The sequence below is a fragment of the Haemaphysalis longicornis genome, unplaced genomic scaffold, assembly GCF_048455015.1.
Source record: "Haemaphysalis longicornis isolate Haplotype H1 unplaced genomic scaffold, Haemaphysalis longicornis Haplotype H1 scaffold_10, whole genome shotgun sequence".
Classification (NCBI taxonomy): Eukaryota; Metazoa; Arthropoda; class Arachnida; order Ixodida; family Ixodidae; genus Haemaphysalis; species Haemaphysalis longicornis.
In genome coordinates, this window is record NW_027526204.1 from 8,636,941 (window position 1) to 8,658,418 (window position 21,478).

Genomic DNA, 21,478 nt, shown 5'->3' on the forward strand with positions numbered 1-21,478 from the left:
GGGACATGCTAACCAAGAAAGGTGACCAGTGAGCAGAAACATAACATTATTCGACGTTATACGTTGCAATATATTACAGAAACACAATGTTTAAGATCAAAGGAACAGACAAAAACATTATAAATATACCGAAAATATCGTAAAGGAATGAAACAGATTAACTCTAACATGCGAAACAAAATTTCAATCGAGCAGCTACTTCAAAAAAAGTTATATTATTTTTTTAAAGGGTTCCGGGCATGACGTATTCAAATATTTAAAATAACGTAGCAAATGCAAAATTAGAACCACATTATAAAAAAAATTGACGCAGCTTGCACTAATGGTGCAACGCTGGAGAAAAAGCAGCCCCTCTCTTGCACCTCACATGGATTTCCGAACTTGCCGCTGAGAGTTGTCCATGACTAACATGCCTGGGTCGTAGCAGACACTAAAACCTGTGGTAACGGCCTTGTAAACTCCGTGTCTGTAGTGTGAACTCAGAGTTTGTGCTTCCCACTTCATATGCAAATGCAAGTGAACTGACAAGAACAGCACGCAAAAGATAACGCCCCAAACATATTCTCAAAGGTTGACACCAGGCTCTCAGGAGGCCCAGGCTAATGCTCGCTCAGTATTTTACTTGGTATTTTTTTGCGAGCTCCTGCCCACACACAAGCCTGGACCACGATGGCGCCCCTCACGAGGTGCACGCTGCCATGCGCTCGGATGGGCTGAGTTTTCTGGTAACGCTCGACGCGAGATCTAAAAGCTTAAAGGCTCTGCTGTTACAGTGACAACACAATCTGCAAGAAATTTTGCGTATACAGAATTCTCAGATACCTGACTGCCACTGGTGTTTGCAAGGTGGGGCCGAGGAGGCCGCGGCCCCCTGCGAAATTTCTGGGTTCGCGAGGGGAGGATGTGATAGTGGAACTGAGTCGGCTTATTGTCCAATTAAGGCAAAAATTTGCAACACAATCGCCTGCATTGCCCCACCAGTGATTGCAGAGATTTTTTTTATTGATTTTTAGCCGGTTTTTCATGTTGTGGTCCCCTTTACTTTTTCTACGGGTTCCAGCCCCTCTGAAGCCACCCCTACTCTGTGCCCTCCGGCACGCGCAATGGTATCTGCAACATTATAATATACATACATATTCAAAAATACCCCGCAAATGCTGACCGATGTGCATGCAAGTGCCTCATCACAGTTTGAAGCCAGTGAAGAGGCAAAATCAGAGCCTTGAGCGCGCAAAGCTGACGGCATCGCAAATGCTTTGTGCATGAGGTTTCCGTGCCCGCGATAAGGCAACACTACAAGAACAGTCAAGAAAGTATGCCAAAACAAAACGTTCTGTGAGTTTCAATCCACAGAGCAGGCTGCCTGCAAGCCTAAAAGGAAATGGCACTCCTGACTGACCATACCTCACTGCTGCGTAGTGTTTTTGTATACAATTCACATTAGGCAGCCTCATACTGACAAAAAAAAAACCTGTCGCAAGAAAGCTCGGCAAAAGAAATGAACTTACTGACAGGAAGACCCAGGTTTAGCCAGTGAAAACCAGTGCCAGTCCACAACTGCTCGGTCTGCCAGTCCGCAACTGTCAGTGCTGGACTGGCAGTTGCGGGCTGGCAGTCCGCAACTTCCATGCAGTCCACAATGCCAGTCTGAAACTGCAGTTTTGCACGCCTTGGGCACAACCAGGGTTTTGGACCGCAACTGAAATGTTAGCGGCGGTCCTTAGGTGATCAGGATATTTCATTTTGACTTTTGTGCGACAATTATTTGTTCTTTTCCTGAATTGGATCATACCTCGAAGGAGCCCTTGCCAGTTTTAGCGCGAAAATCGACGCTGTTTGTGGTGTGCTCTGGCGTTCGCCCAACAAAGACACCAAAGCAGAACTTGACTGCAAATTTTAAATAAATGAAAATTTTCTCAATGACATCATACCACATCAAATTTGGCGGACGCGCACAGAACAGTATTAAACAGTCGTTTACAGCCATCAGTGAAGGCAGCTGAGGCAACAGCACCAAAGCCAATTGAAGCCACGCGCATGCCCATAGAGGTTTAAACGCTACCTAGTAGCTCTACATGCCGCTACATGCTAGATGTCCTCCAGTAGCATCTACACTTCCTCATTGCCTCCACAGCCATTTCAAGGTTGTGATGGTGGCATAAAATGACACCCTCTAAAGCCACGGCAGTTCATTTGAAGCACTTTTGCTCAAGGTGTTCATGAGAATTGTGCAAGAATTCTCGTTTGGTGCACTTTTGCACATTTCGAGCAGGATTGGCATCTGCTATCAGCAGTATGCTTGGTGCAATTTGTACTTTGGACAGGAAAGAAAATCCTGGCTTCACGGTGAACTAAGCCAGAATAAAGGGTGAAAAAAAAAATGACACAAATTTGTTTTTTCGACATACATACTAAATGCTCATACAAGAACAAGAAACCTGAACTCTAACCTGGAAATTCCACTTCTGTTTGGGAGCTTGTGCTGATGAGGAACGTGAGGGCGCACTGTGTACCTGACAAAAAAAATGCAGTTTCCAATGCACAAACACTAGCAGTCACATCAAATAAGGCAGGTACCTATGGCATTGGTAGGAACGGCGGCTTGTGTCTTTTGGCTGCAGGTTACACCCCGCCGCAAGGCTGCATCCGCGGGCATTGCCACTGCGCAGCCCTCAAACATTGGTGTTGCCTGTGGTATGTTTGCTGTCAGCGTGTGAATTCTGGAAGTGGAAAACACAGCAGCCAGTCATTCAGCCAGCAGCCATTTAGACACACGAACACCAAGACATCCTGCCCTGGACTTGCTGCTAGTCTCACTTCTGCCAGATAATGGCATCAGGCATGCCCTCTGGAAATGGATGGCTAAGAAGTGTCGTTCCCTTATTATCCAAAACAGCCAAAGGACTACGAACCACGCGTGCATTTCTCCCGCCCCTTTTGTGATGGCCAGGATTGCAGGAAGCTGTCACGCTATCGCTCTGCCATCGCCTCCTGTATAAAAATACAGGAGGCGATGGCTCTGCGTGCTATACACACATGTTCTGTTCCGGGTTTCTCACAGTGCTTAGTCCAACGTGCTTTGTTTTGTTGCTGAAACGATTAAAAATGCTGCAGTGTCGAAGTGATTATCATGTAAAGTTTACTGGAGCCCCTTCTGCTGAAAAACTGGCCCAATATTTTTTGACCACTAATCTCCATTTGCATTCGGCGCCTGAAACAGAATAGGCGTCATCACACCTCAACATGCGCCTGCGGAATGCTACTGATACATGTCATTCCACTCTACTTAAAACACGGCTGAAGGCGTCGGCGGCCGAAGAGTGGCCGTCCCCGAGAGAACACGTTCCGTGCAGTTGACAAAGCCAGCCAGCCGAACTGCTCCGATATACGAACATGAACGAGCTCGGGACAGACCGCAAGGCAGGAGCGAAGCACAATGAGTGAAGGCAGCTGCTGTGGGGCACGCGGAGATGTTTTCGCTGTAGCTCACGAGATCCTCGGCCGTCTTGGCAAACACGCACACAATGGTAGTCCGCGCGCTGTCAGGCATTTTTGTTGACTGCACGTTCCAACGCAGACGACTTTCACGCACACACCACCGCAAGCATAAAAACGGCGCACACAGCAACAGGATGCAGAGCAGAATAACCACAGAACGAACAACGGAATACCATAGAGGAAGTTCTGAATTGTTCGCAGGCAGCGTCTTGTGCCACAAGTGTGGCAGAAAACACGTCCCCCTCGCAATGACTGCTCCCACACGTGACGTCATGAAGACGCGTTTTGTACCTTGCGCCATGGAGGAAGCCTTGCGCCGTGCCTTGCGCGTGGTTTTTGGCAGCGTCTTGTACCACGCGTTTGGCAGAAGGCATTGCCTTCTCAGTATTACTAGTGAGAAAGTATACGGCCATAAATAAAAAAATTCTATGGCTCAATTTAGGTAGATTGTAGTTCACTCTAATTTAGGTGAAGCGCGAATTCCGTTTGACGGTTTTTTTTAACTGAGCCTTATATCGACGGCCTGCGACGTATAAATCAGAGTTGTCGCCTGCATATAACATTCGCTCAAATTTCATGAAAATTGAAGCGGATAAACAGTTCAAACTATGACTTGAGATTTTTTTTTTTACTTATTGGCTAGCTTCGGCATAGAGAAACGGCAACTGGCTCATGCAGCAAGCCCAGCCCAGAGGATACATCAAACTCCCTAGTCAACACAGGAAAGCGTGCCACGCATAACGCATCCGATTTCATCGGTGAAGCTCGATGCTGTTGCTCGATGTTAACGGCTTACGGGCTTTTGGCAAGCAGACACTATGATCCCTAGAAAGATAGGGACCATACAGACAGGATTCGCTTAGCAGACGACACGAAGACATGTCGAATTTGTTGAGGTTAAAAATATATAAACAAACTAAAATAACTTCAGGATGATAGCTTAAACTTTGGCGTCCCTAATACGTTTACGTATGTCAGGTAAATTTAATTATCAGAGTTTTCAGCCATTTTTGAACCTAAAACTCCGTTTTGTTCAGTTTTGATTACCCTCAGGTGAATTTCCAACAGCGCATCAGCATGGCCATGAAAAAAATTGTGCGTACCTAGCGTCCTCAGGCGTAATTTCTTTGTCAATAGGATTTGCAGCTATACTGCTGGCGTCCTCACTATACTCGGGTTAATGGTCCACGTAGCGTTTCTCCGTCGTGTTCCATCGTTCTGCCTTGCATCTCTTGGTTGACAATTTACATGCTGGCGATCAAGAGTGCGTCAAAGCCGTCTGCGCGCGAAGGTGTAGGTCGAAAAATCAGCTCGTACTAGTGCCGATACGCGTCCAGAGTAGTGTTTTGTGTGCGTGTGAAAACGAAGATTACGTGAGCTCCTTCAAAGACAACGCTGTTGTCCTCGGAGCAGCCTCTGAGAACGTGTGCCTTCGCCTGTCGTGTCTCCTGCCTCGTTGTCTATGTCCCCTTCACCCACCGGCGTCGACCTTTCGGCCGCAGTTGCTTTTAGTCTGATGCGCAGTGGAGTGTTGTGACATCCCTCGGCCGCCGGTCTCAGCCGTAGTGGAGGAGTGGTTGCGCCTCCAACTTCCGTAGATAACCGATTTCAGGTAATGTCGCTCGACCCATCGTCTCATCAAAGCTGCTGGCGTTCCTGCTGGCGTTTTGAAGCTGCTGGCGTTTCGAAGCTGAAATATAGCTCGGCGGTCGCGAGTGTCAGCCAATACCACCGCGAAGGCCACGCCAGCAATATCATAACCATGCCGCCTTGCTAATTTTATTAGAATACGCAAAATGCTTAGCGAATGGGAAATTATGAATGACCCGCGCTGTTTTCGTGATGTTGGGAAGCCCTTGAGTGTGCTGTAAATAAGCGGCAAGCCTCAAAAGCCTTGAAGTTAGCAAAAAGCCATTATCACTGCAAATCCCCCTGCCAGCCCTACCTTAATACCCCTGAATGAGCCCCTTCAGCCTATTAGCCAGGGGCCTAGAGCATGTTCTTGGAGCGCATAATAATAACCTTTATTTGCGGAAAACTTGGCCCTGGGTGGCACGCAAGGCTAGACAGAAAGGCCCGTACACTAGTGCGTCTGCTGGCCTGCCACCCAGGGCAGGTGATGCCGAAGCAAATGTCTCACGCACACACACGCAACACAACAATGGCTCGGGGGGGGGGGGATAACCGGACCGTCAATGAGCAGTTGCTGTTAACTCCGACACTGTTAGAGTAAATACGGTGGGCTCGTTCATGACCCTGTGAATGATGCCGGCTACGCGGAACGCGCGGAGTGGTTCCGTAAACCTTTTCAGGCACATCGAACTGAACACAGCTTAACCTGCACTCTCGACTGAGACAGCGCCAGATGTTACACAGGATGATGGGGGATGAAGCGTCGCTGTTTTCCGCTACAAGTTCTGTTTGGACATCGCTAAAAACAATCGGAAATGTGCTGCTTAACTTCTAGATGGATGTCTGCCTGCGGTTGTGCTGTGGTTTGCGAGGGTGCAAGCGATAAACACACAATTTGGGTCAACCCAGGAATTTGCGGTCCTTTCCACCCCCATGCTATGCTGTGTTACAAGGAGAACATCTAAGAACGAGCTCCTATGCCAAATGTGCAGACCCGCAGAAAAGGAAACTGGTGCTCACATTGATTACATCTACATCAACAGTGTTAGGCTGCGGGAATAGGTTCCATTCTTGATTGGAGCTACAGGGCTGCCAGTTGAGTCAACACAAGATGCTCCTTTCCAAGTAAATGGCACCAGTTTGGAAGGTAACTTCAAGGAATTTCTGAATAAGCGTGGACATTGCAGAGACGGGAGAGCTGCAGCGGTGACACCACACCGATGGCTGCTGTAGGCCACTGGGGTTTGACTTATTTTCGTGTGCATTTTTATTAAATCGCTGTTTGCTTTGCCTAGGTGTCGATACTACGGCTTTATCACTTTTGCAATTGGAAAAACACCCTTTTTCGGGGGGGGGGGGGGGGAGGGTGTAGTAGAATACTTTCTCTACGAAAACTGTGGGCCGCAAACTGTGATGTGACATTCCAAACAATGAAGTTCAATTGACATGCTGCAAACCCTCTTTGCAACGAAGTCGCTCCATACGAATTACTACTTTTATTGAGCTGTCATGTTATCCCGCCCCAAAAACATGCATTCCAGTCCAGTTGACCTGAAGCATTTAACAGCTTGCTTCAGAACAAACTAGCGACTTGTGAAGTAGGGAATTCATCGTACTAGCGAACATTAAGACGGGGAGAACGCTATAGAAGAGGCGAAACGTACACTAAAACTTCAACTCAGTTTATGCCACAGAAACACGGAAAACACCTATATCTATACATGATACATGTGCAAAGGGCAATCATAAAAACGCAGCAAAAACAAACAAAACAAGCAGCTGCTTCGGTGTGAGGCTCAGAGAGCACCATGCAGCTGTGAACGTGCATATGGGGGCTGGCCACCTGGCTGATCACTGCTGCAGGTCCACAAGTTTCACTCCAAATTGCTCCCAGACACACATCCTGTAAGGTGCATCAGCACCGTCCTTGACGCTGTCCGCGAAGAAAATCGTTGGGGTGAATTCTGTACTCATGTCTGTTTAATTTACGCTATGTGGTATGGGCCAGTGCTGGGGTGTGACTTGTAATACGAGCAGGTGTGACGTTTGCAATACTCTTTTGTTCATTTTCGCTGCATTTTCATAATTACTTTCTGTGGCATAAACTGAGTTGATGTTCTAGCGTGTGTTTCGTCTCCTCGTTAGCTTTGTCCCTGTCTTACTGTTCACGAAGCGCTGATGCCACACGCTGGAAAGCACTGCAGAAGATTTTGAATTCGTTCATTGAGTCTATGGTGAGTAGGATAATGATGCTTAAAGGGACAAACAACCAATTTATTTGGAGTGCATCACCTATAGCTCATACGAAAGCCAGTGCATCATACAGTGAGGTAGCCTCAAGGAATTTCTGAATGAATTTGTGGAAATAATTTTAATTTGGCACATACCTTTCCGAAAGGTGGCACCATATCTAAACGTAGCACTACGGTACGTATACAAACAGTTCAGTTGGTTTCAACGCATGATTCAAAAATGCCTTGAAGGATTGAAGGAACAGCAAAGGTTACATTTTATAAGTTTTAGCTTGGTACAAGTAAATAAACACCTCTTTACTTCTCACATCAGTGTAAAATATGTGGCTGCATGGCTCATAGTTGTGGATGCCAGCATTCTTTTTGGCGGCTGGTAGATCTAAAAATGCCGCTTTCAAGCTTATCAGAAACCGTTTCGGTTCAGGTATTTTAAGTTTCATTTGCTGTAGAGACACTGCAAAAGTTGGTTGTCGGTCCTTTTAATAGACATGTACGGAAAGTGTTTGTGGTCTCATTGTCACTTGCCTGTGGTGTGGTGTGATTTGGTGAAACATAAGCTAGGTCTAAGAAATACCGTCTTGAAATAAGCGGTTTATTGATACTGGAGCCCCCCCCCCCATAGTTAGGGCACTCCTTCACTGCTTTAAAGTGGCAACATGCTGTGCACACTGTGGACTTGCGTTCCACAATGCCAAGGAATGACGTGCCTTTTACATTGTATTGGTCACTAAACAACAAGGACCGAGTCCATCGTTGCCCGTTTCAGCGTATACTAAAACACAATCCATCTCAACCAAACTGTCATCATGTACAAGCAGCAGCACACAGGTCGCACTACATTCCCCCTTGCTTCTCCTGTACTGCAGAGTCCATTTCTCAAGGTGACATTTCTCAAGGAGCACTAGGAAATATTTTTCGCAATGAGTGGTTGAACAAGGTTGGGGAGGCCTCTTGAGGAGGGGTGCCAAGGCAATCCCTACATCCCTCCCCCCTCAAACGCAAAGTGTGGGTCCATGAATAGAGACTGTTTTCGTGGTCCTATGACATATCGAACTGAGGACGTGTGTCGCCGGTCTAAACCTCTGGCTGGCATTAGAGGCTGCCCTGTCCAGCAGCAGGTTGGCCAAGAGCTGCCAAGATGCAGCAGTATGGGGCTCAATCGCTGTCACCACCTTGGAAGTGTCCACACGAACACATTCTTGGTGACCCGGCTTGAGGATTCCTCAGCACGGTCAAGTTGCTATAGACCGTGCCCTGGTCTTGGATTTCCGCTGCTGTGTGCCATTACCAGAGATGCTGTGGCCCAGGCCACGGGTGCTAGCAGATGCTGTAAGCCCAAGTGCGAACTGCTGCTTCTTCACCAGGGTGGTAAACTCAACGAAGTCGAGAGTTGGGCGTGTTGGTATAATTGGTTATGGAACAGCGTAAACTGAAAGGGGCAAGAGAAGAGCCCATGGTGTTCTTTTCTCGTCCTATTGAATTTGTGCTGTTTTATCGTAATGGTGAACTCCACTCATCACTGAGCCTTGGTGAGGAGCGCAGCAGGCCTCCAACCTATGAGCCGGCTCCCGCCGTTGACTAGGAGTAGCATCTCCGAAGGGCAGATCCCCAGAACGGGGGCACTAGCTTCCGAAATGCACTGGAAAAGTGCGCTGTTTCGAAGGCCGAGGCTAGCCTTGCAATGTCGAGGTATGAAAGCATGCCTTACACCGTGGAATACGCCACGCCGCAAGTCGCTGTGTAGTAGAACCATGGTAGACCCTTGGGTAGTAGATAGTACTGTGCCCTCAACTCAAAGCAATGGGTGTGAACGCTATTGCTCGCCATTTTGTCTTTAGAGGGGCAGTGCCACTTTCTGGTTCTCCATCGCTTGTGCAAATGTGATAGGCTTTGAGCAGCAGTGGCCTATGGAAGCATGGCAATAACCTTTGCTCATTCACTTTTGCAGGCTGGTTTTCGGACAATCTTCTCCACCGCCTGTATCCACCGCCTGCACTCCACCCTGGTGCAGCAAGTGAAGACGGCCATTCCTGACCAGCGTGGCATGACAGGCCTGCAGCTCCATGGGCTGGACTAAACGACCAGTGGATTGTGAAATCTTCAGGCTACAGTATTTATAAGCATCGTCGATCTGAGAGCCAGCACTTTCCAGCAGCAGCAGCAGCGTATGGAAACACAGCACTAACACAGCTCAGCCACTTCTGCAGGTTAGTGACAGAAAAGAATTGCATCACACGCGATCTATAATGTCACTACTGCTGCCACTGCTCCTGAGTGGTTGCTAACGGTTGATTGGTAACGGTTGGGTGCCTGCTTGTAGTTCTAGTTTCAAATATACTTCAACAAGATGGCTGAAAGGGAATTTCTCAGTGACACTTTGCAGGTTGTGTCACGATCTAGACCGGCGTTCGTGAACCTTGGAGGGTGGGGGTCGTCTCCAGCCGAGAGACGACATGCAGAGTGCTGGTGGTGACGGTGACTGACCCCCGAGCAGCCGTCCTCGGAGGTGTTTATTGCCCGGCCACACACAAGGTTGCCCACCGAGCCTGGTGGGGCCACTGAACTTAGCGGCCAACGAATATCAGCGATGGGGGGCGCCACACACTTGTCACACCCCTCACCCCCAAGTTTGTTGGTCCTACACAAACACAAAACACCTGTCCCCCCGGCAAGTACCGGTCCGGAGGTCTCCGCAGTCTCGCACTCCGCCTGGGCACAGGTGTCCATGCAAGTGTGGCAGCATTGGGTGCCACTTGTGGCACTCTCGCACCAGCTGTCAGCCTTCCCGGTGTCGGAGGACTTGCGCGTGGCGCCACAGTGGCACGAGTAGCACCAGCCCCTGGTGCTGTGCTGGCAGCGGTCGGTAAAGCTGGCTCCCCTTGAAGGAGTCCTGGCTGAGGCAGTGCAGCAGGCCCGTGGCCAGGCAGTCCGGCTGCACCAGCAGGGGCGCCAGCACCTGCTCGGGCGCATACGGGTCCCCGCACAGCATGCACAGCATCAGCCGCATGTCCAGCCGGGGCCCCGCGACCGCGGGCAGCGCCTGGTAGATGTGCAGCCGCTCGATGCTCTCCACCAGCGCGCACAGCGCCTGCTCCAGCCGCACGGGGTCCAGGCCGCCGCCGTCGTCCACGAAGGGGCACTGCAGGCTCTTGGCCCGGTTGACGACCTCCTCACGCAGGAAGTCCCCCTGGCCCGCAAACACCATGACCAGGGGCAGGCCGTGGAAGGGCAGCCGGTTCTCCTGCTCCAGGTTGGCTAGCAGGGTCTTCTCGAGGCTCTCGCGGATGTACTCCAGCCCCGGCTGGCTGGTGTACACGCACAGGCAGCTGTGGGGCAGGGGCTCCGTGTGGAACGAGTTGTGCGGCAGGCCCACGTCGCCGTCGATCTTGAAATCCAGCGCGTACTGGGCCTTGTCGTCGAGCCGGAAACCCTGTGGGAGCGCCTGCCGCATAGCCTGTGCCACCTGCTGGGCGCTGGCCCTGGCACCCAGCACCACCAGGTGCAGCAGGCGGCCGTTGGTGCCCAGCACCCCGCCGCCGTTGGTGCCGGCCTCTCGCCGGTGCAGCAGCTGCTCGATGACGCCGTCCATGCAGTCGGGCTGGACAGGGCAGTGCTCCCTCTGGCACCTCAATGCTTGCCGCCGTGCCGGTGAATGTCCCCACCTCGGGCTGGAACAGGGCCTCGAACTTGGTCAGGAGGCTCGGGACGTCTGCCACTGCATGCACTGCTTCCTGGTACTCCGGCAGCCTCACGCCCAACGCCAGGATCCAGTTCCGGCCCAGCAGCGTCGGTGACGGCCCCTTGGTCAGGTACAGGGGAAGGGTGGCCTCCCTGTCGCCAAGGCGGACGCTGACCTGGGCTTTACCCTCGACTTGGGCGAGCTGTCCGGAGTAGCTGCGCAGCATGACGCCCGACGCCTCGACGGCCACGCCAGGGAAGGTGCGTCTGAATACTTTCCCGGCCATGACAGACACACTGGCCCCTGTATCCAGCTCCATGGAGATGGGGCGCCCGCAGACTTCGACGGTCAGCCAGTATGGTGGCACCGGCGGCTGCACTGTGGCCGCGTGCCACATGACGAACATCTGCGGGTCTTCGGCCACGACGTGAAGCCTAGCCGTTGCACCCGAAGCTGCTGCCGCACGACCCCGCCGCCTACCCTTGCGCCGACTCCCTTGGCATTGGGCTGGCACGGAACCTGTGCTCGACGCCGGCTGCTGCTTCCGTCCGTCCGCTGTCGTCCCCCCTCGGCACGCCCGAGCAATGTGCCCAGTTCTTCCGCACGCAAAGCACTCCGCCTGCGCGAACTGGCACTGGGAGGGGGGGTGGTCACCACCGCAGCGAACGCACCTGCCATGCCGTGCCGCCATCTTGTTCACCGCCGCCTCCGCCGACGGTGATCCGGTCGCACGCGCTAGCTCGTCCGCGTCCTTGGCCGCAGCCTCCATCGCCAGCGCGGCCTTCACGGCGTCGTCCAGCGAGGGGTCGGGAAGCTCCAGGAGTCGCGTCTGCATGGCGGGGTCGTTGATGCCGCAGACGAAACGGTCCCGGAGCAGCGAGTCGAGCTGCTCCCCGAAGGCGCAGCCGCTCGCCAACCCTCGCAGCGCTGCGACGAACTGCCCGAGCGTCTCTCCGTCTCGGCGGCTCCGGTTATTGAAGCGAAAACGCTCCATTAACGTCGACGGAGCCGGGCTGTAGTGCGAGCGTAGCGTCGCGAGCAGCTCACCCAGCGACTTCTCGTGCGGCGTGGCCGGCTTGAGCAGGTCGAGCAGGAGAGCGAAGACGCGGGTCCCGCAGCTGGCCAGGAAGATGTCGCGCTGTTTTGCCTCGGGTGTGTCGTTCGCCCGGAAAAACACGCCGACTTGCTCCTCGTAGACCGGCCAGGCGGACCCTTCACCCTCGAACGGCTCGAGCCTCCCGTACAGCGGCATGGCGTAATGGCGGCTGGCTTGAGGGGGCGGTGTCTCGGCGTTCTCGGTGGCGGCGTTCATGGTGGCTTCGGCCGCTCCGCGAACTTCTTCCCTCGTCGCCAGTGTCAATGGCGACGAGTGCCGACGAATCCCATCCTCGTCGCCAGTGTCACGATCTAGACCGGCGTTCGTGAACCTTGGAGGGTGGGGGTACCCTCCAGCCGAGAGACGACATGCAGCGTGCTGGTGGTGACGGTGACTGACCCCCGAGCAGCCGTCCTCGGAGGTGTTTATTGCCCGGCCACACACAAGGTTGCCCACCGAGCCTGGTGGGGCCACTGAACTTAGCGGCCAACGAATATCAGGGATGGGGGGCGCCACACACTTGTCACAGGTTGAATTGCATGAAATGAAAGAAAGCATTAATGAAAATCAACCTTAAATATGAGAAACCAAGTTGAGGCTCTCAAGTCACACAACTAAGGATTAAAAAAAAGAAAATGAAAACTTTACAAAGGGTGCTGTAGCAACAAAAAGTGCATTAGGAATCTTGAGAGCGATGTAATTCAATGCAAACTACTCTCGAAGGTGCTAGCTCAAATAGAAGGGCTTCATTCAGACAGAAAAGGAAAATACTACTGAGCTCTTGAGTAGTAATGCTGAAGTCATTGAATGGATATTAAAGTTAAAAAAAAAGATGGTCTATATCAATAGATTACCGTTCTGAGAATCTATTTAGATTCTCAGCCATTCTTGTGACTGACACTTGTTTAATAAGGCTAAAAATGAGAGAAACATGAAAGCGGGTGTCGACGCCCCGTACGCTTTGAGTACTATGGTTTATGAAGTCACAAAAGTTGCAAACCGTCAGAGCTCACTGGAGAAGCATCTATAAATTTTTTCTTGTCATAAACAATTTCATAAACAACTCTATTTTACCAATTTAGCTGCCAGTTTAGTATAATTATGTTAAGAGAAACTTGGTGTAATTCAATCTCAGATGTACCCAATCTCTCCAGCTACAGTAAACTTTCTTACTGTAAGCAGTGTGGTGGAAATGCCAATAATGTCTCCAATAGTTTGTGTTTCAAGGAGTTAGCCAAATTTACAGTTATTAGCAGAGTTTGGGTTTGGGCTGGTTGGTAGCTGTAATCCATGACTTCGTGTAGCCAAAAAAACAGGGAAGGCCAGAAGGTGCAACGGGCACAAGCACTAACTTCCAACTGAAATGCATGAATTTAAACATGGAAGCGGGACGTTATCGTAAACAAACAAAGAACAGAACAGAAGCCAGGCATCACGAAATTTGCACACAAAATTATTTGCACATCAAGGTGACGTTGACAAAAGGTGGCACGATCCATTGACCAAGGTGCCACTTAACCCCCTTTTAAATAGCCGGTCTCCTTATCTGACAAGGCCATGGACAGTGCGGTCATGCAACAATCCTCCAGGTGTGCTGCTTCGGCTGCCTTAGTTATTTCCCTAGTCTTCTGAATGGCGTGTCGAGCAGTGATGGCACAGCTCTCAGAGGGGCAATGAAACCACGGCAGTGAATGCCCAAGCGGCCCTTGACCACCTTATGAACATTGTAGTCATGCTCACGCAGCCGGTCGTTCAGGCAACGACCTGTTTGCCCAACATAAACTTTACGGCACTTCAAAAAGATGGCGTACTCATCTTCACTGTAGCATGTTAGGTTTTTAGACGTCTTGGAGCTACGAGGCATGCACCATTAAGCCGTTGCTACCCTTCTCGTCAGGGCACTCTCGCTTGGGGAAACAGGGGGGTGGCAAACCTGTGTTTAGCAAGTGCGCTGCAAAGGTCTTGTCCTCGCAAAATTCAAGAAAGCTTCTTGCAGCAGGTGGAGCACCTTCACCAAGCGGGGTTCCTGCAACAGCTTGTTGCCTGTCTTGCTGAGGGCCTACTCAGGAATATCAAGTACGCCGGTGGAGGTGCACTGCTTGAGGCTCACAACGGCGCTGATAGCCCTGTGAACAAAAAGCAGCTCGCTGTAATTCCGTACTTTCATGACCTGGCACATAGGCTGAAGAAGATTGGTGCGAAAGCTGATGCAAATGTTGTGTTTTCCGCGCCAAGTGTGTTCGCACCATCCGCGCCCTTGTCTGATAAGAAGGTTGGCTATCTAAGGGGGTGGATACCACTTTAGTCAATGCCTCGTGCTGCCTTTTGTCGACGTCACGTCGTTGTGTGAATAATTTTGTGTGCAAATTTTATGATGCCTTGCATCTGTTCTATGATGTTCTATGCATCTGTTCTATTTGTTCGTCTATGATAATGTCCCGCTTCCGTGTTTAATCTACGCATTTTTTCAATGAAGCTCAATTTGAAGTTAACGCTTGTTCCCGTTGCCTCCTTCAGTCCTTGTCCGTTTTTTGCAGTACACGAAGTCTTGGATTACAGTTAGTAGTGATAATTAAGAAATGCTGAGTACGCTATGTCAAAACACTTTTATTCTGTGATATTGTCACGTAGCCAAAGACGACGCAGCTGTTTTGAAGGACAAACAAGTTTGTTAGAGTAAACTTGTGCTCCCTTAACAACTCAAATACACAGGCTGTGTATCAGCAGTCAACAAGGTGACATACGCAGGGGACTGTCGACGAGTCGAATACCGCAGCATATGCTCTACGGGCATTTATTTCTCAGTGCGAGTGGTTCTCGAACCGTTGAATTGCATCCAGGACACTGTAGATCAAAGATTATTCTAGGCTGGTGATGTTAGTTCAAAACACTCTCTCTATTAAAAAGAAAACACGTGCGGCACAAAGAATGGAACATGCGTTTCACTTGTCCCACGGATAACACAGATAACAGCCCGGCGCAGCTGCTGGGAAAAAACAAAACATAAATAAATGAACCCAATGCAGCGTTCGCATCGACCCAGTGCTAAAATAAAAGACAGCCCGAACAACAAGAAAGTCCGCCACCTTCTGTTGTAAGGCTAACCACATGGATGACTTCGGGCTGCGTGCGTCGTCGCGATGTTCTGCAATAACCATCGGGGATCACCTCGTAGGTAAGTTGGCCAACACGATGTAGAACCCAGTAGGGTCCGAAATACCATTGCAGAAGCTTATCACTGACTCCACGTCATCGGATGGGAGTCCATACCCAAGCACGAACCCCTGGGCGGTACTCCGTGTCTCGGCGTCGGAGGTTGTAGCGTCTGGCATCCGCCAGCTGCTGGTCCGTTGCGCGAAGTCAAGCGAGCTGGTGGGCCTCCTCTGCACGCTGAAGGTATCCTTGGATGTAGGCGTTAAACTCATCGTCTTCTATGCATAAAAGCATGGCATCAAGCATCGTAGTGCGCCGTCTTCTTTAGGCAAGCTCGAACGGTGTCATCTGCATAGTTTCATGGATAGCCGTGTTGTACGCAAACGTGACATACGGAAGACTTCGTTGCAAGTCTTATGTTCAACGTCAACGTACAAAGAAAGCATATCTGTGATCGTCTTGTTGAGACATTCCGTTCGTCCATTTGCTTGGGGGTGTTACACCATTGTTCTTCAGTCATCCATGCTGCTGTAGCGTAAGATTCCTTGCATAAGCTCCGCAGTGAAGGCCGTTCTGTGGTCCGTGATTAGGACTTCAGGGGCCCCATGTCTTAGCACAACTTGGTTTATGAAGAACTTCGCGACTTCTTGTGCAGTCCCTTTCGGAAGAGTGGCGGTCCCTGCGTAGCACGTCATGTATTCTGTCGCTACGGCAATCCACTTGTTTTCGGATCGTGACGTAGGGAACAGGCCCAGAAGGTCTCTTCCAATCTGTTGGAAAGGCCTTGATGGGACGGCGATCGGCTGGAGAAGTTCAGCGGGTCTCATCGGCGGCGTTTTTCGTCGCTCGCAGTCACGGCAGCTCCGGGCGTAGTGAGTGACATCGGATGTAAGGTGGGGACAGTAGTACTTTGTCATGATTTTTCCAATAGTGTGACCTGTGCCAAGGTGTCCGGAAGACGGGCTGTCATGGGACGCTTCCAAAATTTCGTCACGAACGTCTGCGGGATGACACGAAGATAATTCATTCTCGTTCCGGGGCTGAAATTGTTCTTCACGGGGATGGAGTTTTTCAGTGTGAATGCTGGGAAGTTCCGTTTGAATGCCCTCGGCGCGGCAACGTTGCGTCCTTCAAGGTAGTCGACCATGACGCGTACTGCAGGGTCGGCACCTTGCTGGGAGGCCAGGTCGCTCTTTGTCACGACTCTGAAGAACGCGCTTTCTTCATTGGAGTCTAGTGGTGGTGCGTCAGGGGGGGCATGGAACAGGCAGTCGTCGTTGGAGTGTTTCCTGCCGGATTTGTAGACTATTGTAACGTTGAACTATTGCAGGTGGAAGCTCCACGGCCCAAAACAGCCAGAGGGGTCCTTTAACTTGGCAAGCCAACAGAGTGCATGGTGGTCTGTCACAACGTTTAATACAAGTATGGGTGAAATTTTGAAATGGCCCATATAATTATGAGGCACTCTTTCTCAGAGGATGAGTAGTCTTTCTCCTCCTACAGATCACGCCTAGCGAAGGTGATTACTTTTTTGCAACTGCTTTGCTTTTGGACGAGGACGGCACCTAAGTCAGTCACAGACGTCTGTGTACATTTCTGCTTAGGCGTATCGTCGAAATGAGGGAGCACAGGCGGACTTCGCAGGCGTTGTTGCAGCTCGCAGAAAACTTTTTCTTGGGTGTTTTACCAGCTGAAAGGGGTGCTATCTTTCATCAAGTGCATGAGTGGCTCTGTAATGCGTTTGAAGTTTGCGACGAAGCGGTTGTAGCATGCGCAAAGTCTGAGAAATCTTTGCACGCTCTTGTCTTTCGGTCTTGGGATGTTCGCTATGGCTGAAGTTTTCACCGGGTCAGGCAGACCTCCTGCGGCGCTGGTGACATGGGCGAAAAACTTGAGTTCCTTGAACGTGAAGCAGCACTGTTCAGGCTTCAGCGTTAGCCCCGACGAGCAAATGGCCTCGAGTGCAGACTGCAATCTTGCGAGGTGTTTGCTGAAAGGTCGGGCGAATACCACAATGTCATCGAGGTATACGAGACAGGTGTGCCACTTCAGGCCAGCTAGCACCGTGCCCATCACTCTTTGACACGTTGCTGGTGCTGTGCACAGCCCGAACGACTTCACCTTTAACTTGTAAAGGCCGTCCGGGGTTATGAATGCAGTCTTCTCTTAGTCTCTCTCGTCCACTTCTATTTGCTCGTTGCCTGTCTTTAGATCCATCGATGAGAAGTACTTCGCGTGGCAGGGGTGGTTGAGGGCGTCGTCAATTAGTGGCAGCGGGTACATGTTCTTTTTGGTGATTTTGTTCAGTTGCCAGTAGTCAACGCGAAAACTCAATGTGCCATCTTTTTTCTTCACGAGTACGACTGGCGCAGCCCAGCAGGCTTTTCGATGGCTGTGTAATGTCCACTTGTGTCCGGATGGCTTCCCACTCGTGTGAAGACACGCGGCTTGGTCACTGTCGGGTAGGTCGAGCTCCATCTGCGGTTATAATTCGGTGCTTCATCAGAGGTGTCTGGCGTAATTTTGAGATGGACGAGAAACACTCGCTGTAGCGACGCAGCAAAGCGGTAGCGCTCGATTCACATCAAAAGGATACAGAAGCGTGAAGGTACCTTCGGGTGTGCGGTCAAAGTCTGCGACCACGATCACGTCACTTGCTTGTTGCATTTCTTCGAGCAACACAATGCAGCGCCCTTGTTTAAATGCTGGTACTCCTTGGGGAAATTAGTGATCAAAACGTGGGATTCCCGTTGCTTGAAGTGCGCAATCCCTCTTGCGACAGACACCCCGGTCGAGAAGCAACCTTCGATCACTCTATGATACCATCGACGTCAGGAGCAGCATCTTCACTGTAGACGGTGATCATCAAGCTTGCGCGGGGTGGAAGGGTGACATGATCATCGGCGATCCTTACAGCAGCATGGTGTTTGAAGTTCGGTTGCAGCGTTATGGAGTGATCGGAGGAGAAAGAGATCAATTTGGTCTGTGGGTCAATTATTGCACTGTTGTCCTTCAAAAAGTGCATTCCAGCAATTGCGGCGCGGGAGCAGTTAGGCAAATTGACGAACGCGGCAGGGTACGTGGTGCCGTCTATGATGACGCGTGATGTGTGTATTCCACTTGGCGGTACAGGGTGGCCACCTGCTATGTGTATCTGCGGTCCTTCCCATCTGGTCGTAACTTTTGTCAGCTTAGACGCAAATGATCCACTCATTACTGAGTAGTTTTCTCCCCTGTCTATGAAGGCAACTACATGAAAGCGGTCGATGGACAACTTGTGTAGAACGCCTCCTTCCTCGAGTTCCGGGTGCGTCGGGGTGTCGTGTCCCGGCTTGTCCGTGTTGATGGTTGGCAACTATGCGCCATCGTTATCGTTGCCTTCTCATCAGCAGGCCTGGTCATGTCGGGTACGCGTCGCATTGTGTGGCTATCGTCGTGTCACATCAGGCTTAGATTCTTCTTATGCACCTTTCTACTGTAACCTTTCTTTCATATATCGTAACGCAATTATGCTCTTGCATTGCAGCAACATAAAGTAACAGACAAAACTCGCTTTTCCTTGTCTAGGATTGCATTTGTTTGTGTTCGCACTCCTATGTCCCGAAGCTAGATGCTTTTATTGCTCGTTCAAAATTGTGTCGCATACAGATGCATAAGCATGCATCCTAAAGTCATTATTTTTTTCCCCGCCAATGAGTGTAAGAGCAGATAGGGAAAAGACACATGTACTACACCTATAAGCATTTGTACACATTGCTCTGATCACTTACTGCAATAAAAATAGCCAGCTGATTATACAGAAGGGGTTGTGTCCTGGGGGAACAGTATTGTAGACAGCTGCAATGGCAGGGTTGTTCTGCATATACCACTGGTATTACCCGTTCGCTGCACGCTGGTCATTGCTTTCATGCTATTATTAAAACTTTATTTGGCTGTACATCTCTTCATCATGGGTTTCCAATGGTTCCATCGTGGGTTTCCACAGGTTCAGAAGGTCGAGATTTAGCCAACTAAATTTTCTGAGCTGTGGTGGTCTGGAAATACATGCCGATCCCGGATTAGAGAGTCCTTTGTAAAACGTCTGCTCATACCCACCATTACCCGACCTCCCTGTTATTTAGTCTAACCTCTCTACAATAACTCCGCTTCAACGAAATTTCTGCTTCAACTAAATATTTCCAATTTCCTGTCAGCCAACCATAGAAGTCAATGCAACACAGTCCCCGCTGGAATGAACCATTTGTCTGGCTTTTCACTTCACTGAAATTTTCCCTCAGCGGGGCTGGGTCTGAACATTTATTTTACAACAAAATAGGCCTAGCACTAGCCATCTGTAGCTTTTCAATGCAATCAGGGCGCCTAGTTTCACCAAAAACGTGCACCAAGTGCCCACACCACCAACCAAAAATAAAAACGAACTTATAGATGGATGCCATTGTTTGGTTGTGATAACGATGTGGCTGTCTGTCTTTACACGAGGAGCAGGCCCTCTTTGCCAAATGGGAGCTACAGCCAATCTGTATCCAGCTGAAGTAGCGTGAATGGGCCCTGCTGGCGCTGCGCCATCATGTATGCAATGTGAACAGCGGTCATTGCAGCTTTCCTTCTACCATTGTTCAAAGTGAAAAGCAAAAATAATGTTTCATGCTCCCTTGAACCCGCATCATCCTATCCTAACGGTGAACACGCGCTTGAACTGCTTGCCTGTGAAGGTCAGAGCCGCCATGTCCAGTCATAGTTGCATTAAGGTGACAGGCACACTCCTGTCACAAGCGAGAGGGGGTCTTGCGATGGCCAGCAGCTATTTGTAAGTAATCAGCTTACAGATAGCTGATGCGGTCACCTTGTTTGCGACCGAATATATATATTACGACCGCATTTCTTCCCCCGTAACGTGCTCTTTACGTGGTGACAAAAACTTTGATAACCACTAGTAGGTTTGTTATCCAAATAAACTCAACGTAATTGCTCGTCACTCCTTTCCTATACGTTGCACTATGTTGTCAGTGATGTGGGTCTCATACGGGGCTGTTTTTCTTGTTCTTACATAGTGTGTTGGGGCAGATTTCGCCTTGAAGAATTTCCGTTTGAACGAAATTTCTTCCACAGTGCGTCAATTTTGTTGCTGCAGGATTTGCCTTATACTTGGTGTTGTTGACCATTTTGGCTGTCTTCAGTTTACCAGACACACCAGATTTTCAACCTGTGAAGTTAACTAGTGCCCTTCCATAGAAAATATGAGTAATGATAATTTTTATATAAAGTGCACCGGTATCTACAAAAAACACCATCTTCCCGTGAGGAACCCTGAGTAGTATGCGAAGGAGCCATGGGGTCGATTCAAGTGCCCATTAGTTCGTCGTTTCCGTTAGGTTGAGGTACGTAGCTATCGTTATATTTACCGTTTGGTTTCCATGGTAACTACCACACTTTTCACTTACCGGAACAACTACGAAATGGGAAATTGCGTTGACCCGTGGCTGTTTCGCATACTACTCAGGGTTCCCCTATGGGAATACGGTGTAATTTTATTGGACAGGGGGGTGGTGTTAGAGTGGAGAGGCATTAAAGAGAGAGAGAGAGAGAGACGTATGTGGTATGAGTTTGTCTTTAAGCATTATCATCATCATGTTCAAAGTAGGTGACGTCAAGCTGTGGTTGGCGTTCCACTTTGATTATGGCCGCCTTATGGTCTGTGAAATGTAAATTCAAGGGCTGTTGTAGTGGATGAACCCTAAAGTTGCTGAAGATGAGGTCGATGCACGTTCCCCGGATGGTTGTGGGCTGCTTGTAATCACGGCCCACCGAGACTCGCCGACGCACGCCGCTGCCAACGACGATGAACCGTCGAAGGCGCGGGAAGCGTGCTCATCTCGTGCCGGCCCAGGAAGACACAGGCAACACTGTCGCTCCAGGCAGCAAGCCGAGCATGCGTAGTGGGGGTGTGGACGGCACAACAACAAGGGAGGGACATAGCCCCGACCATGAGATGCTTCGCATCTAATGTTAAAGTGCACCAGTTCGCTGCAATAGTAATTTAAGTTTGAGTGTAATTATTTCTCCTTCCACATTAAGGCTTTTTTGCCAACTATTGCTTTCACGTGATGAAACATGCATGAAGTATTCTACACTCAAATGGCTTCAGTTGTGTTATTCAGTACGAATAAT

General features: G+C 50.1%; 2 protein-coding genes across 4 annotated transcripts in view; one reads left to right on the forward strand and one right to left on the reverse strand.

Moving 5' to 3' along the window:
• The window catches only part of LOC144158164 (uncharacterized), a 52,084-nt gene extending 49,615 nt beyond the window's left edge, over window positions 1-2,469 (reverse strand). Inside the window, exons 1-2 of the mRNA XM_077688841.1 lie at window positions 2,451-2,469; window positions 1,509-1,699 (exon numbers count right to left, since the gene is read on the reverse strand). Of these exons, the coding sequence (XP_077544967.1) occupies window positions 1,509-1,629 (121 nt within the window). The 5' untranslated portion in view covers window positions 1,630-1,699; window positions 2,451-2,469. The remainder of the gene's footprint in view (window positions 1-1,508; window positions 1,700-2,450) is intronic.
• A 2,172-nt stretch (window positions 2,470-4,641) lies between these two features.
• LOC144158162 (uncharacterized) overlaps window positions 4,642-21,478 on the forward strand; it is a 31,720-nt gene continuing 14,883 nt past the window's right edge. Inside the window, exons 1-2 of one of the 3 annotated variants that reach the window (XM_077688838.1) lie at window positions 4,642-4,791; window positions 9,331-9,589. The gene's annotated coding sequence lies outside the window, so the exon portion shown is untranslated. Of the gene's footprint in view, window positions 5,111-9,330; window positions 9,590-21,478 lie in introns of all 3 variants that reach the window. The other 2 variants (XM_077688839.1, XM_077688837.1) reach the window with 2 other exon arrangements.